Here is a 17,308-nt window from a genome sequence, read left to right as displayed (position 1 = left end):
GAATACCCTGTATCCTATTGATGTGATATACTGCAGTTGTTTTGTGCAACATATATGTAACTGCATAAGGCAGCCCCCAAACTGATTTTTAAAAATGTAGTTTGGGACTTCAGTATCTTAAAACTGCTACTAATAATTTCTCCCCTCTTTCACCTTCTTGAAGTATTAATTTTCTGAGCCTGTTCAGCATAAGCACAGGGTTCCTACACGTTGTGGGCCATAGCTGCCAAACTACTCATGATGTTTTGGATATGTAGCAGTAGAGACTTACATCTAGGTATCTAAGGCACTCTCCTACTCTGATGGGTTCAGACCTAAAAACACATCACCAAACATCCCTTCTAGGCTTCAACAGTCCTGTAGGACAGCTCCAAATCAAAAAGTTAGCTCATGCTCCAATTGTGGAAACAATTAAGGTAGAAATAAGTACTATGTTTCCTCTGATCTATTAAGTATAAAGTAGTTTCTACCTGACTGCTTTAAGTCTGCATGAACATTTCATTAATTTTTTCTCAGTTTTCATCAGTATTATGGATCCCATGTGGACAGTGATGTTAAGATGGACACAACACATGTAGTATTACTGTTCTACCCCATTTCAATGCTGAGGCCACTTCAGCCTGCCACAGTGGGGTGCTGTGAAGGAACACATGAAGTATTGCTAAAATCTTAGTACACTGTTGTAAGTAGATTTATATTAGCTGCTTCTCAGCATTGTTAATCAGACCAAGTTGAATACTTCGCTACACAAATTGTAGCAGGACTTATTCGTAGCTAGCTTGAGTTAACTTCTGTTGAGTGAGCTCAAGGATTAGGATCTAATATTTCACGTAAATAACACAGAGTCCAATTCTGGTTGCCGCAGGGTTGGATTTCAGTGTTGAGAGTACTGTGGGCCATGGAAGCGCAGCCACTGCGACAACAGCAGCACTTTGTGGCTGTTCCTGGTACAGGCTGGCTGAGGACACAGGAAGAAGAAATGGGAGGTGTCTGTGGCATGATGGATGGATAGATGGATGGGTGGATGGATGGATGGGTGGATTTTCCAATAAAGTAAGTATCACTGGAAGAAGATTTGAGACAGCATATCTCAAAACTGCACACTAAATAAATGTAGTCAATAATGAAATTTATGACTGACAACCAATGATAGGACAAGGGGTAATGGGTACAAACTGGAACACAAAAGGTTCCACTTAAATTTTAGAAGGAACTTCTTCTCAGTGAGGGTGACAGAACACTGGAACAGGCTGCCCAGGGAGGTTGTGGAGTCTCCTACTCTGGAGGCATTCAAGACCCGCCTGAACACATTCCTGTGTAACCTCATCTGGGTGTTCCTGCTCCAGCAGGGGGATTGGACTGGATGATCTTTCGAGGTCCCTTCCAATCCATAACATTCTGTGATTCTGTGACTGAAAAGAGAACCTTAATCTTCTGGTTTCCATTTATTTTGTTCAGAAATATGCTACCTCAAGTATCAGATTAACTGTTGACTTTAATAACTGGAAGCAGTTACACTTCTTAATGAAAAGAAACATTTATACAACCTGATTGTTTACTGTGTGTTTACAAACCAATAAAGTATTGAAGAGATTATTTCCTCCTAATAAAATTATATCATAAAAAGAATCAAGAAAAATATGCATATATTTATATCCTACTTGTTCAATGAATATTTGAAAGCTCGTAAGGATAGGTAATAATAAAAATAAAGCTTACCTTGGCCTTTCTGTCCAGTGAAAAAAATCAGGTTATCTTGTAAAGCTGAGTGGTGGTTTGCCAACTGAAATTTCACACGGAATTCATAGGAGAAGGTGATATTTGGGATCGTAGAATAAGCTAGGAATGAGGTATAGCCAAAGACATCTGTACCACTGAAACTTGGTTGACTAATATTAATAGCTGGATTTAAAGAAAAATAAATTTGGTGTTAGGGCAAATTCTTTAACATATGTATTTTCAGATTCTATCTACATAGCCCATTTCAGAACTTAAAAACTAGTAAATAATACTAATAATTTGATAAATTGTAATATTTTTCATAAATACAAACATACTTTAACTTTCTTCTGAGTCTAATCTCTTTATTTTTCAGCTTTTGTGAAGGGGCTTCTTTTACCACTGAATTATTGGCAACTACTGCCATCTCCTGGATTCTAGATAGCATTGTTACTAATAGAAATACACTGCACTATTTACTCAAAACTCAGATAGACAAAAGAAAACATACAAAGAAATTCTCCTGTTAAAAGAAGTGCCATCTCTGACACACATCTGAGTGAAAGTGAGTACAGAGATGTGCTGAAGAGGTTGAGGAATTGTAATTCTTCACAGGTAAGGAAATAATCAAAAGAACCATCATAAAAGGATGAATTTGCAGCACAGGGAATAGAACCTGCATGAATTATACTGTTCACAGTATTTGTTCCACTGTTTGTACTATCTAAATATTCAGGAATTGAGTATCAAAAAATGTATCATTTACACTGCTGACAGATTATTTTTTTTACTGTCATTTAGGTTCAATTTAGTGAAAATTTCCTTTATGTTTGGCACTGACCAAGCAAAACATGCAGCTTTTTCTAAAATGCCTTTACCAACTACATATACTCCTGCCTCCTCGAAAGCTGCGAAGGCTACAAGTTCATTCAAACAGCTACTGATTTTGCAACACAGAAATTTATAATTTATGCTAAGAAAAACAGTGGGATTAAAAAAGCAGATAAAAAGCAAATGAAATCAATTCTATACACATATCCGTACTGGTAAACAGACATGAGAACACTGGTGCTAAGCACCCCCACAGCCTCAAGGACTGCTTGCTGCAGCTGAGTAGCCAGTCTGCTGTAGTCAGTTCTTGTAGTTGATGGTCACAGCAGAGATAACATAATGCTTGTATTGACAATATGTTTTAGTGAAACACAGGAGAGAGAGGAAGAATAGCTGAGTAAAGCTTAATCCTGGAAGACTGGGTGAGGGTCTAGATTTAAAAGATTTGAGCAGTTATTTCCAACCAACCTGAGCACCTAATGTGAGTGGATCCAGCTTTACTAATGGGGGAGGAAGGAATACGTAGCTGCACCATGTAGAAACCAGATTGGGAAGTGCTAATAAAGAATTATAATTTTCCCCAAGTAAATCTATGTTAGCCTAGGTACCTTTCATCATCTAGCCCTCAACACTTACAGTGTGAGAGAAACAATCACATGTAATTGTGAAAATGATATCAACATCTCTAGTTTGTGGAATCTGTATCTAAATTCGCAACCTGGGACACCTGCCATGTCAGCACTGAAGTGGCAGACATTGCCTCAGTATCTGCATCTGATCAAAGGTGCAGACACAGGCTCTGAAAAACCTTTTCTAGCACAGATTTGCAGTCTGCAGCAACACATAGAGTGTCCTGTCCCATTTATTAAGCACTACTTCACACAGGCGGCACATCGTGCCTTGTTCTGTGATCTGAAATGGGAGCCAGGAAATTTCTCTATGAAACAGTGATTTTGCCTTAATTAGAAGAAAACTGAGAATGAGTTTGTTCTTAATCTAGTCTGAATCTAGTCTGACTGAACGTAACCTCAAGTCTCAGACCTTTGTGAGTCATGTGGTGCAGTGGAGGAAAAACACAACTGTCCCGTATTTAAATTTGTTGTTGGCTGCAGTTCACCAGTACTCCTTCAGATTACCTGAATGTGCCTGAGGGAGGGAGGTTCAAGTTCAGCATTTTATGATTCTCAGGAAGCTATGAAAGACAGACAGCTCCTTTAATGTGAAGTATTCTTTATTCCTTTCCCTTTTATTTGTTTCTTTCTATTTATTTAATACAAAGCAAAATATTTAAGAGAGAAGATTTTAAAATAAAGGAGGCCTTTGTTTTTACTGGTTTTTCCTGTTCCCTTTGTCATGGGAAAGGCAAATTATTTCATGTAACTCCAGAGTGCCAGGTAATTTGGTTCACTGACAGAGATCACTGAAGAGTCTATTCCTGACAAGCTCTTCCCAGCAGGGTGAAACACTTCATTCCCAGGATGAAGTATGCCATTGTCTCAGCTGTTTCTTTGGAGCTTTCTAACTGAAGAGTTATTTTCTTGCCTTTCTACTTGCTTCTTTCAACATTCTCTATAAAGATGGATGGAACACTGACAAATGAATGTCTTACAAAGTGACCTACAACAGTAGGATGCAGACAGTGGAAAGATGCTGCTCCCACTGACCAGGTGCTATACAACATACAGAAAATTGTTATATATACCCATACTCTTATATTATTACTACACATCAGTTTCAATTTCACTGCAGTTTTGACACATCCTAGAACAAAAGGCTCAAAGATCTCAATTTATACTCACAGCTAAAACCAGATGTCTTTCAAACAAGAACGCTTTTGGCCCATTAACTGGGGGGCAGCATATTTGGGGCTACTGAGACAAGACTCAGCTTTTCTCTGTGTGTTTCCTTATATAACAAAGTGATAGATTTACTGGCTGGAGGTTTTGTTGAAGTCACGACAAAACTGTGTTGAGAACAGAACTGTTCCTATTTAAGGTTATTTTTTAAAAATTATCTTTAAATAACTTTACCTAAAATGAAGGGTATGGGGCTAGTCTTTTAAGAAAGCAGAAGTGGGAACTGGCCTTAGTAAATTGAACATGTTATACAAAATTTAGTTCGGTAATTTCACCATCATAGGAAGTCACTATCTTTGACTCCAGAGACAAGTATCACCATCTATATATGGCCTGTGATACTACATATGGCACGGGCTCCCAACAGTACTGAAAAGGTTGGTCTTAAATTGTGGTTTTGCCTATTGTTTTCTCCTGTTTTTAGGATGACATCTAAGAAAACAGGCTTGGGAGAAAAATTACCAGGCCAATTGGATGATGAAGTTTTATAGCCATAAATTAACAGAAAATAGTACAGAAAGATAAGCAGGTTTTTTTTAAAAAAAGTTCATACCAGTAAATATAGACAGCAATATTCAGTGTTTGCAAACAGGTTGTGTGTGCTATATTTGGTCAACTGTCAGATGTCAAAATCTTGACACTGTCAAGCAGGTTTAAAGTGCTTCTTAGAGACACCTCAGAGACAGTCTAAATTCAAAACATCTTAGACAGAAGTGACATGTTTTGAAGAATAATGCTCAAAGTCCTGAGGAAAGTCTATCAGAGAATGTCAACATGTTACTTAGGAGTTCCTGAAGGCAGGACAGCTATTCAGAGAGGACACTGAATGAATGGCCTGTGTCCATAATCTTTAACATGGATGCACCCTGAATGAATATCTATATAAAGGCAAAAAGATGGGGGCTCTGTCTTCAACCCAAAACATAATACAGATTCTGGTTTGGATCTTTACCTTCAGTGCAATTTTACATACAGCTCACCAGAACTGGGTAGAAGAACTGCACTTATTATTCACTATAAGCAAGAGACATATCTAGGCCCTAAGCCTCCCACTCCTTAGAAGAAATTGGCACATGCGCACAATGGGTGGCAGTCATTTGAGAAAGTGATAGTATCTGCGATATACATGTCTATATAACAGCTGACCACATAAAGCTACACTTTATGTCAGTGTAAAAATTAAGCACATTTAGGATGCAGTGCCTTTCACATAAAACAACTACCTTATACAGGTCAGGTGAACAGTATTCTGAAATGCTTATTTCACCACATCACATACAAAAGTAGCATTAGGTCGTAAGTCAGAGTGAAGTATTACAAACTTGTGAAGTTAGGTAGGATGAAGTCTATCTTCTCTGTATCCTGCAACTGCTTCCCACTCTGCATTTTCTTTGTCTTTGGTCTTCATTGCCATAAAAGCCAAATGATTTAGAAATTCTGAACTCATTGTCTGTGAAATCAAGGAAACATTTTTTTTTTCTTTCTGATTTTGAAGAATGGGAACTATAGGATACTCAGAAACTAAACTATTTGCACAAAGTTACACACAAAGTCTGGAGCGTATTGTAGAATTTCATACAGATGTATGAACTCCAGTTGAGAGCACAATCACAAAACATTCCTTGCAAATTGACCTTTTAATTTCTTACCCCTGAGTGTCTGAGCACAGCCCCTTTCAAAACATTTGGCAAATAGCAATTTTCATAACTAATGTTGATATTTGACCTGAGGATCTCCTTTCTGCTCTTTACGGCCTTTTCATCCAGTTTTAACTGTGCAGTTTGCTGGGGCTATGAAATGTATTCAATAACACATCCAGCATTGTAGGGGCTCACAACATCCCTGCTGTGCTATAGGTTCCAGATGTAGTAACAGACTCATCTCAGAATAACAGGACAGTAACAAATACAAATCAGTAGTATAGTTACCTGAGTTAAAACAACAGTAAATCCAGTATATCACTAACAGTGGGATAAACTTAGTATCTGGGCACAAAAATATTTATGTGGCAGGGTTATCATGAGGCAGGCCAGCAGGAAGCAGAGTATTTCATCTTCTCCAGATGAGCAACTCAGACCCACTGACAGGTTTAGGGAATTTCAAATTCCCATGAGACCGTTCTTTTTTATTGTTGACTTGCAGAAGCACTACCTGCATGAGTGAACCAGCCATCACATCGCACCCCTGCTCCTCTCCTTGCTGGTCCACCCTTGTGCATGCACGGTGCTTGGATGTTACCTGAAATGGTGCGTGACCGCCATATGGACCTGTACCTATATAAGGCATGTGGTCACCAAATTGAGAAATACTGTATAAGGCAATAGGAGCCTCAGAGGCATATTTTATGAAAATCATTATATATTATTTTGGTTTACTTCTTCATAGTTTTCTCCACAGTGTTGAAGCAATTTCTCACACTCAGTAGAAGTCAGACCTACTATCTAATTAACTGCCCTATCCTTAGTAGATAGGTACCTGCAGTAAATGTTTGTAAATGGTCCTCCCTATGCTGGTCTCTGGAGAGTAAAATGTTAAATTAATCCTGAGTCAAAAGCTTATATTTCTGGCTAATTCATTATATCCAGCTTGACAACTATGTCATTTTTTATCTGTTTCTGGACCAGCACTTACAGATTTTATACCACGTTTTGAATCATATTACTTGTCTACATTATTTATCAAGAGGTCTTTATTCAATCACATCAAAAAGTTATCAGTAAATGTGCATCAGTGTAAAACATCCGGTGTTTCAGATACCTTTCATGCAATGACCTTCATTAGTTTGATTTTGATAGAGAGTAGTTTGCCATACTCTTACATATTTTAACTTAAAAATTTAAAAAACAACAACAACCAAAAAAAAAAAAAAAACCACCAACCCACAACTGTATGAAAAATACAGTGATTTGTAAAATTGTGTCCAGCAAGATAACTCCACCTTTTCCTTTTATTCTCTTTCCTTTCATTATAAAGCTGTGGAGCGAAGACTGCAGAAAATTGTATGATCTTATAGCACTTGAACCACAGTCCTTCAAAACATTATTTATAAAATGTTTTGGGATGGCTGAAATAGCAGAGGGCACAGCTAACCACACTGGTTATTTCCCTTTTCCTGCCTGGAGACCATCCAGGCTGATTCCCACCCTTGCTCTTGCAGTGTACAGTCTGAAGTGGGAAAGAACAGAGATGTGTCCCAATGGCTCTGACTATAAACAATTCAAAAACACATTACAAATTAACAGACTGCCTTAAACACACACTGTGCTGACAGAGTACTGAAGTCTTTTATCAACTTCTTGTCCTTGATCTTGTTCTATGTCTGCCTGTCAGTCCCATGCCATTCATCATGGTCCTCTTCAGCATTCCCAGCACTGAACAAGTAATAAGGTATGATATGTCCCACTGCCTCACAAACAAATAATGACAAATTATCCCATTATATAAATACATTAATATGGTTGGTTACCTACTTCCCTAACATCGTACAATGTATCAGGGGCGAGTATAAAAGTGGGAGATAAAAAAAAAATCAACCATAGTTTGAAAAAAATCTTAACAAAGATGCAAGAAAATAATGGTTTCATTATCTTTGAATTTTCTGTTATAAGTTAAAATTAATGTTCCTTTCAGTGTTCACTGGCAATATGTCTTGAACCACAGCTTTACAATACATTGCAAAAAACAAGAGAGATGAAAGGGATTGAATGAGATGAAGACTTCAGGCTACAGAATTACAATCAGATAATCCACTTCTTTATATTATCACTGACTACTGTGAACAGTTATCAATTCAGTGTCTGGTTCCAGGATCAGCAGTCATATACGCTGTGGCACGACTGTTATTCAGTTCTCTTAAATACCAGCTCACATATTTGCAAAGATAATATTGAAAAAAAAAAGGAAATTACTACCAAGTGTTGTATTTTCCAGTCTTCCAAGCTGTACAAAAGTCTTTAGAAAAATTCCCTTTGCGATCACAAAATTCAGCAGCCACTGTTTCTCTTACTGGCTTGCAGCATAGCAAATAATAATAATAATAATAATAACAATAAAACAACAAACAAACTTGTTCTTGTGCTGAGTTTAGAAAAATTATTTTTAAAGCAGTTGGGTTATTCCTCCTCTTACTTATCATGTTTGTAATGAAGCAGCAAGAAGACTGCATGTTTGAGCTACAACACATGCTCCTGAAAGAGTCTGAAAGACTATTGTAAGAGGAGTTAGAGATCTGCATAATTCAGGTGTATGGCTTTCCGTTCCCATCTCCAGTAGATACTTAGGTATTGCTTTATTTGTCTTGTGGTATCAGTAGGTATCATGGAGCCCACAGGCCCTATTAGCTTAGCTTACTTCTGTAATCATATGGACTGGTAACTTGTACTTCTGATTGGAAGATGAGACTTGAAATAATAAAAGTGATTTCACTGCTCAAGGATGAAAATATGAAGCTGAAAAACTGGTAATACAGCAGTGACATTAATAGTGTGTGATTGTGGATATGATATATGCGTTTTGTACAACTTTTATGACATTCCTCACATTGGAGGGGAAAGGGAAATTAAAGGCCAGCTAAAAGCAAATGACCCAGAAAATAAATTTCCTTGATCAGGAAGAAGAGTCACCCTGATCAGCATTCTTCAAAGTCTCTTACCGCTGACCAGAAACCTTGCAATGCAGTTTTGTTTTTTTTTTTTTTATCTGATGAAATTTCCTTCGGGCATCTGCTGTCACCAAACTGCATGACTTAGTCTGCAGACCCAAACAACTCTGAAGGTGACATTGTGTGTCAAACATAGCTGCACAGACGCAATGTGCTTGCAGGCTGATTTTCACTCTACAGAGCTTGGAGCAAGTGACTATTCCCACTTCAGCACTTTGAAATTAATTGTATGCATGGGGGGAACACATCGCAGAAAACCTGCTGGAATCCTTTGGACTATGTAGCACTACCATGAACGTTTCTCAGAAATGTCTGAAGGAACACGCTTACAGAATGCTGTGAACACATGCTGTGGATGGCCCTTTTTGGTGTGTGTTTATTAAATACAATGTCACAGTTAGGACTCCATTTTATGCTGTCACATATGTACGTATGTGAAACACATGGTGAAACTAAAACACTAAAACACTGTAATTGACACAATTACTCAACTTAACAATGCACATTCCTTTGAAATCCTTCTCCTTTTAAATTTGCATTTGTGCTCGCGAAACACTTGATTGCTGGCTTAACAAAACGCTCCATGGTATGACCAACAGCTTCCCAGAAAGGCCCAGTTTCATGTGCAACATATGAGTAACAATGACACGAAGGGTTTAGAACTCCAGCTAGCTGTTCTTTTCCATTCCTGGTGAATGAACCATTGCTACTTCAACGATGATACCCTGATACTTCCTCCTTAACATTTCTACGTCTTAGTTATCAAAATTCCTTACACTCATATTTCAAACATACTGGTTTTATATTTTACAGATCATACTGGTTTCCTGTACCAATCAGGAAATGCCACAATCTCTACTTAGATGAAATTGTTAAAAAAAAAAAAAAAAAAAGAAAAAATAAATAAAGGCTGATTAATGAGACAGTAGTGATTGAACAAGTTGGTGGTGTTTTCTTGTTGTTTTTTTTTTTAATAGTTTAGTCTCATTTGACTTTTATTTCATGTTAACAACAGTAATTTGGCCACATTTACATTCAAATAATTATATCAGAATTCTCCTTAATTTTTAGAGAGTTGAAGTATGATGATATGAACATCTCTCTTAACTCTGAGTTCAAGCTTTCTCTTTGGACTGAGCATGCACCACAGATTTTCATGTAAGTCTTAGATCCCATGAAATGACAAATCTCCCTGGATGATGGACAGTTCTGGTGCTAACCTAATCCTCACTTGCTTCCATAATGAGTTGTAGTATGTCTTCCTGACCAACTTTTAAAAGTAGAAAAATCAAATACATAGGAAGTATTTTAAAAAGCTTTTCAGAGAAAAAAATGTTCATAGCACCGTTGGAGGATGTGTATTCATATTATCTGAAATGGTGCTATTTGTAAACACTTCAATTCACCAGTGTGATCCTAAATACTGGAGATTTACAATCTGCAAGAAACACAATGCAAGCAAATTTTTACTAAATTAAATATGAAAGGAAATTTATCCGACTAGGGCTTGACTGTTGGCTGCTTTCACACAAAACTACTGAAAAGCCAGAGCTCAATAACTGGAGTCAGTTTAAATGATACAGATTGTTTTGTGTACAGCTTGAAAAAAACAAAGCCTCTTGGGAGAGTGAGTCAAGCTGCCCCTGTAGACATAGTCACTGTTCCAAACTGTTGCATACAATAATGTGTCATGTTTTCTATTTCAGTAAGAGACTAAATTATTGCTTCAGGCAACTCCACCCCCCTGAGTTGGAAATCATAGGGACATTTAACTCCTCAAATCAACAGTGTTTGGTTATGTGATAAATGTTCTCCCACATACCCACAAAGCAGCAGAGAAAGCCAATGACGGGGGAACTCAGTTCACACTCTATCCCAACTACTCCCAGTCCTCTCCCAGGCCCATCAGCTCACCGCAGGTCCATCTCCACAAACCCAGAGATGCACAGAGCCCAAAGGCAGATGGGAACCCAAATTAAGGATTCAGAGGAAGGGACACCCTGTCCAGACTTCTGCCAGGAAACTCTCAGCCCTAGTGTTCAGGTGTGACACCCACCATGGCGAGTCAACACTGGAACACCTTTTGGACAGAAGGGTGCAAGGACCATGGGGTATGGGACACATTATGGGATGCAGGTGAAGAGCATTTTGAAATAGTGTAGGACTTACAGATCTTTAAGGGAGGAACCAAAAGTGGGGAAAACGAGGGAATTAGGTGATTTGGGGAGGAACAAGTGAGAGAAATAAGGGGATACAGGGACAAAAAGTGCCAGGCACATGTAAATAGTTTGCTGGTCAGTACCCTTGTCTAGCTGTGTCCTTCTGATCAGCACAGCCTGTCCTCTCTTCTAACGTGTATTACCATCCCCTGTCCCCGTTGGCCCATTATGTCTTAGCTATGTAGCTTCTTGAGAATGACTGCAATATGTAATGGTCAACTTGTAGTCATAATAACACGGTCATCTAGTGACAAAAGCAAGAAAAGATGTGTAGTGAGAGAGAATGCATTTCACTATATATATTTGGAAAAATGGACATGCTTTTAGGAAGCTTTTCTTGATGTCAGAAACTAGTATAACATAACTCAGATAAACTCAGAACAACTGTTCCCAGCATGCTTAGACTACTCTATGCTCCATCTACTTCAGAAATGGAAGAAATCCTTGTCAGTCCCAGAGCCTTGTCTATTTTTCCATAGTTCTATAGGTTTGTGTAATAGAAGTTATTATCTGTCCTTAAATCTTTGCCTCATTTTTAATATTTATGGTAGCCCTATAGTTTTCTCACTTTAAGAATGTTATGTATTCCCCATAAAATGATGTATTTTTAACTTGTCATGCTGAGCTATTTTTTTCCATTTAATAGTGACAATAGTGATATTATCATTTTTTCTTACATATTTGTAGGGATTGATGTTCTCAGTGTGACTTCCAATGCTTAACAGATGGCAACTGGAGCTCTGATGTGGACAAGACCTGTAGCACTGGGCTCATTTGTCGCTATGTCCGTATCTATATTTTTCCCTATTTGTTTTTTGTAAATAATTTCTATTGGTAGGAGTGTCAGAGACTGAAAAGGATAACGGCTCAAACATTGTGGCAAAACCAGTTCATTCAGCTGCAGGAGACTGGACATTCCAAGGAGCAGGAGATGGGATATTCAGTATAAGGTGAATTGTGATTTACATATCAATGACAAGCTAATGAGCCACAGACAAAGGCTGGCTGGCTGATACAGGATTTGGGGGCATGTTGGAGAGCATGTAGCTCCATCTTCTGATAAGCCCAGCATGGCAGAAAGGGAAAAGATGAGACGCTTCAAGAAGGCCCGAGACTTGTCAATCTTTCGCAATCACCCCCCCCACCCCAACTTTTCTATCTTTTGCAACAACACCTCTGCAAAAGACCAAAAATTACAGAAGCGAGCAACCCAGAGGGCTATATAGGCCCACCTTGTGCAAGCACTGGTGGCATCCACCCACCACCCTAAGGACCACTCTGTCCACCAGTCTCACCACATGAACTGAACAAGAAACCAAAGGATACTGCACATCGCTGGATCCAAGAATACAAACTCCATCACACATAAAGCAGAGCCATAAGGACGGTGAAATCTTTCTCTCTCTTTTTTCTTTCTTTTCTTCCTTTCTTCTTCTTCTTCCTTCCTTCCTTTCTTCCTTTCTTTCCTTTCTTCCTTTCTTCCTTCCTTTCTCCCTTTCTCCCTTTCTTTCTTTCTTTCTCTCTTTTTCTCTCTCTTTCTTTCTCTCTCTCTTTCTTTCTCTTTCTCTCTCTCTTTCTTTCTCCCTCTTTCTCTCTTTTTCTCTCTTTTTCTCTCTTTCTTTCTCTCTCTTTCTCTTTCTTTCTCTCTCTTTCTCTTTCTTTCTTTCTCTTTCTTTCTCTCTCTTTCTCTTTCTTTCTTTCTTTTTCTTTCTCTCTCTCTCTTTCTTTCTTTCTTTCTCTCTTTCTTTCTCTCTTTCTTTTTCTCTTTCTCTTTCTCTCTCTCTTTCTTTCTCTCTTTCTCTCTTTCTCTCTCTTTCTCTCTCTCTTTCTCTCTCTCTCTTTCTCTCTCTCTTTCTCTTTCTTTCTCTCTTTCTTTCTTTCTCTCTTTCTCTCTCTCTCTCTTTCTCTCTTTCTTTCCTGTAGTTCTATTCTTTTGCTTTCCTTTTTATAAGTAATATAGTAACATAAGATTTACAGCCCAACATATGCCACAAACTTTCTATGTTTACCAATTTAACGTACAATAACGTAAATCCTTCTGCCACCAAATAATTTGCTAATTGGGCCAAGCTGCAAAACAAAAGCCTTTTATGGACCTTAAGTACTGTGTGTACTGTTTTCCAACCAGGGGAACCCACAAACCTGAGTCACCTCTCCCCCTGACTCATACCTCTGGGCGGGTTATGACAAGGGGCAGCATGAAATCTGCAGTTCTATTTGGTACATTTTCTACATCAGTTTTATAAAATCATCATTTTAACATATTGCACATTTCTGGTTGGTGAAGAACAACTATTATTTGATAAGCTTTTAGGGGAAACAAGCTTTCCTTCAGTGTTTCAGACACAAAATAGCATGCTCTTAGTTACTAATCTTAACAGTAGAGACAATATTGTATACTTTAAATGGGGGATGATTAATAAAAAAATGCATGCACCTAGACTTTAAATTTTATGAACCATTTCTTTCTAATAAATGTATTATCTGGATCACTTGTTAGTGTAAGCAACTAAATTTGTCTTTTGTTTCTGATATAATTTACATTGTTCTACCATTGTAATTAGGCAATTTACCATTATCTTCAAACACCTTGCCAAATGTATGGCCTTGATGCTGCTAGGGCTACTGCTAAGGCTGCACCAGCTTTCTCTGCATTGCAGCTGTTTCTCCCCTTTGTTGAATTTTAGTGTGCGTGATTAAAAAGGCCTTCTGCAGCCCATTTTAAGTTCTAATGCAAAATCCAGCTTAAAAAGACCTCTGTCTGTGCTCAGTTAATTTCTACTCCTTCTAAACTCTTAACGCACTGTTCAATAAAATAATTTTTCATATTTCAGTATTTTTTTTATGCTGTGGGTTTATTTTATTGACCTTAGATTTATGCTCTGTCCTAGGAAGCTGGTTGTTCCTCCCTGTTTTGCTTGCTTACGCTGATGATCCAGACTGAGTTTTCCCTTTCCACTCAATAGCATTTCATTCTTTCTGTGCTTTCAAAGCCTTCAGCTCTGTAGTCTAACCAAACCAGTGAATTTGTGTATTTTCAACTTAGGCACTCTCAATTTTTATTCAGACTCTCAATTTAGAGAGAGGTAACTACAAAGAATTGTGGAAGAGTCTCATTGAATGACTACAGGGAAAAAAAGTTAGATGATACTCAGTGTTGACAGATGTAAATTGAGGTAGATTACAGAAGCGGTCTTAGCCTTCCACACGGAATGGTGGGCTCTGAATTCACCATCAGTACTCAGAGAAAGAGGTGTCAGGAGTTTTAATAAGCAGTTTCATGAAAACATCAGTGTACTTTATTAAAGGAAATAGAATGGAAGAAATGGTTAAGAAAAGGACAGAGAGTAAAACAGAAAAATGCCAAACACTACTTTACAAAACAGTGGCATTATAACACCTTGAATACTGTGGTCAGTTCTGGACCCCCATTTTAAAGAGGATGCAATGGAACTGAGAAGGATCAAAGACAGGCAGCCTGGATGACTAAAGATACAGCATGGCTGGTGTCCCCAGAATCACTGAATCAACTTGGACTATTCAGAAATAGTTTTGGGAGGGTTGTAATAAGGTTATATATAAAATAAGAGAGGCATGGAGAAGGGGCACAGGGAAACATTCATAAAACAGGGAACAACTCTGAAACATCTGTTCTAACACAGAAGCTTGAGGCATTAATGTCATTAGCAATTGGTGCAGTTAAGCAAATAAAACCTTGACTTCAGTAAAGCCTTTGACACAGTCTCTCACAGCATCCTCACAGCTAAATTGAGGAGGTGTGGTCTAGACAATAGAGTAGTGAGGTGGGTTGCAAACTGGCTTAAGGAGAGAAGCCAGAGAGTGGTGGTCAAAGGTGCGGAGTCCAGTTGGAGGCCAGTATCTAGTGGAGTGCCTCAGGGGTCAGTACTGGGGCCAATATTATTCAATATATTTATTAATGATTTGGACGAGGGAATTGAGTGTACTATCAGCAAGTTTGCTGATGACACTAAGCTGGGAGGAGTGGCTGACACACCAGAAGGCTGTGCTGCCATCCAGCGGGACCTGGACAGGCTGGAGAGTTGGGCGGGGAATAACCTGACGAAATTTAACAAGGGAAAGTGTAGAGTCCTGCAGGACTGGGCAGGAACAACCCCAGGTTCCAGTATAGGCTGGGAAATTACATATTAGAGAGCAGTGTAGGGGAAAGGGACCTGGGGGTCCTGGTGGACAACAGGATGACCATGAGCCAGCACTGTGCCCTTGTGGCCAGGAAGGCCAATGGCATCCTCAGGTGTATTACAAGGGGGGTAGTCAGTAGATCAAGAGAGGTCCTCCTTCCCCTCTATTCCTCTCTGGTGAGACCCCACCTGGAATATTGTGTCCAGTTCTGGGCCCCTCAGTTCAAGAAGGACAGGGAACTGCTGGAGAGGGTCCAGCATAGGGTAACAAAGATGATTAAGGGAGTGGAGCCACATCCCTTATGAAGAAAGGCTGAGGGAGCTGGGTTTCTTTAGTTTGGAGAAGAGGAGACTGAGGGGTAACCTTATTAATGTTTATAAATATATAAAGGGTGAGAGCCATGAGGATGGAGCCAGGCTTTTCTCAGTGGCAAACAATGATAGGACAAGGAGTAATGGGATCAAGTTGGAACACAAGAGGTTCCACTTAAATTTGAGAAAAAACTTCTTCTCAGTGAGGGTGACAGAGCACTGGAACAGGCTACCCAGGGAGGTTGTGGAGTCTCCTTCCCTGGAGACATTCAAAACCCACCTGGACATGTTCCTGTGCGACCTCACCTAGGTGTTCCTGCTCCAGCAGGGGGATTGGACTAGATGATCTTTTGAGGTCCCTTCCAATCCCAAACATACTGTGATACTGTGAAATTGAAGTACTTCTGTGCAAGCTGTATACCTAAGCTCTGCAGGTCTTTGCCACAGGATGTTGTATATCAAGTTTACATGGACTCAAAGATCCATTAGAGAAGTGCACGGAAGAAAATAATTCTGTCAAGGGCTAACCCAGATACCAACCCCAGGACATGAAGATCCAATGTCTTGTGCTACTGCAAATTAAGAAAGATTACCAAGGAAGTATCATATATGTTTCATACAGTTACCTACTTATTTGCTATTGGCTATCAATTATCAGGGTTAGATGAAAGCATGGAAAAAAAATAAACTTTCATCTACTGAAAATTTTAGAAATTAAAATATTAAAAAAGAGGTAAAGGTGTATATGATATGAAGGAAAATACTTTTATATGACCTGAACATTGCTTAGTATTTCTTTTAAAAGGCAGTTCATATGCATTACTGAATCAGCTCAGAACCAGTGATTATTTTCTATATGCAGATTTTTCAGTCGTTGCTTCTTGCTACATGGAGTGTTAGGGAAAAAGAATACCTTGGATGTTTACACACAGGAATTTCTGACCTAGAACAATCATTATAATCAATGCTTGAGGAATAAAAGCACCTCGCTTTATAATATTAGTCAAAATGACCTATTTATTTGACTTAACTAATTTCCCTTCATCCTGTCTCCTGTTTCACAGCAAAGTACTTGGTAAATTTTAATTTGTTCCTATTTTTGACCTCAGAAATGAATCAAATTTTAGCACCTGGGGGTATGTGTATAATTCATTACATATTGTTTAAATAATTCTTTTATTTACAAAATATACAAAGTAATACTTCCCTAAGTAGAGGAAAAATCAAACTAGAGGAGAAATTAATTTCTCCAAAGGAGCACTCAGTCAAATCTCTCTCAGCTTTTCTCCAGGTAAATTATTAAAACATCAAACACTACCTGGTATTTTCTAGCTTGTCCACTCCCAGCTTCTTTGATCCCTCTCTCTTCTTTTCTGTGGCCATCACTTTTAAGAAACAACATGTGGAGAGAATGCTCAGCTCAGACGTTCTTTGCTTGTGACTGAATTTTGGGATGTGTTTGTAGGTGGGGAGGTGGTCACTTTCAGTGTTTTGCCTTCAAAGCACTGGACTTGTTTCTTACCATGGCTTCTATGATTGACAGAAACTACG

At 38.6% G+C, this 17,308-nt stretch overlaps 1 protein-coding gene across 1 annotated transcript in view; it reads right to left on the bottom strand.

Annotated features, from left to right (window-relative positions):
* EYS (eyes shut homolog) overlaps nucleotides 1–17,308 on the bottom strand; it is an 870,143-nt gene that overhangs the window by 40,097 nt on the left and 812,738 nt on the right. Inside the window, exon 45 of the mRNA XM_065834576.2 lies at nucleotides 1,720–1,902. Within this exon, the coding sequence (XP_065690648.2) occupies nucleotides 1,720–1,902 (183 nt within the window). The remainder of the gene's footprint in view (nucleotides 1–1,719; nucleotides 1,903–17,308) is intronic.

This window comes from Patagioenas fasciata, chromosome 3 (assembly GCF_037038585.1).
Source record: "Patagioenas fasciata isolate bPatFas1 chromosome 3, bPatFas1.hap1, whole genome shotgun sequence".
Classification (NCBI taxonomy): domain Eukaryota; kingdom Metazoa; phylum Chordata; class Aves; order Columbiformes; family Columbidae; genus Patagioenas; species Patagioenas fasciata.
This window is presented reverse-complemented; position numbering and strand designations above follow the sequence as displayed.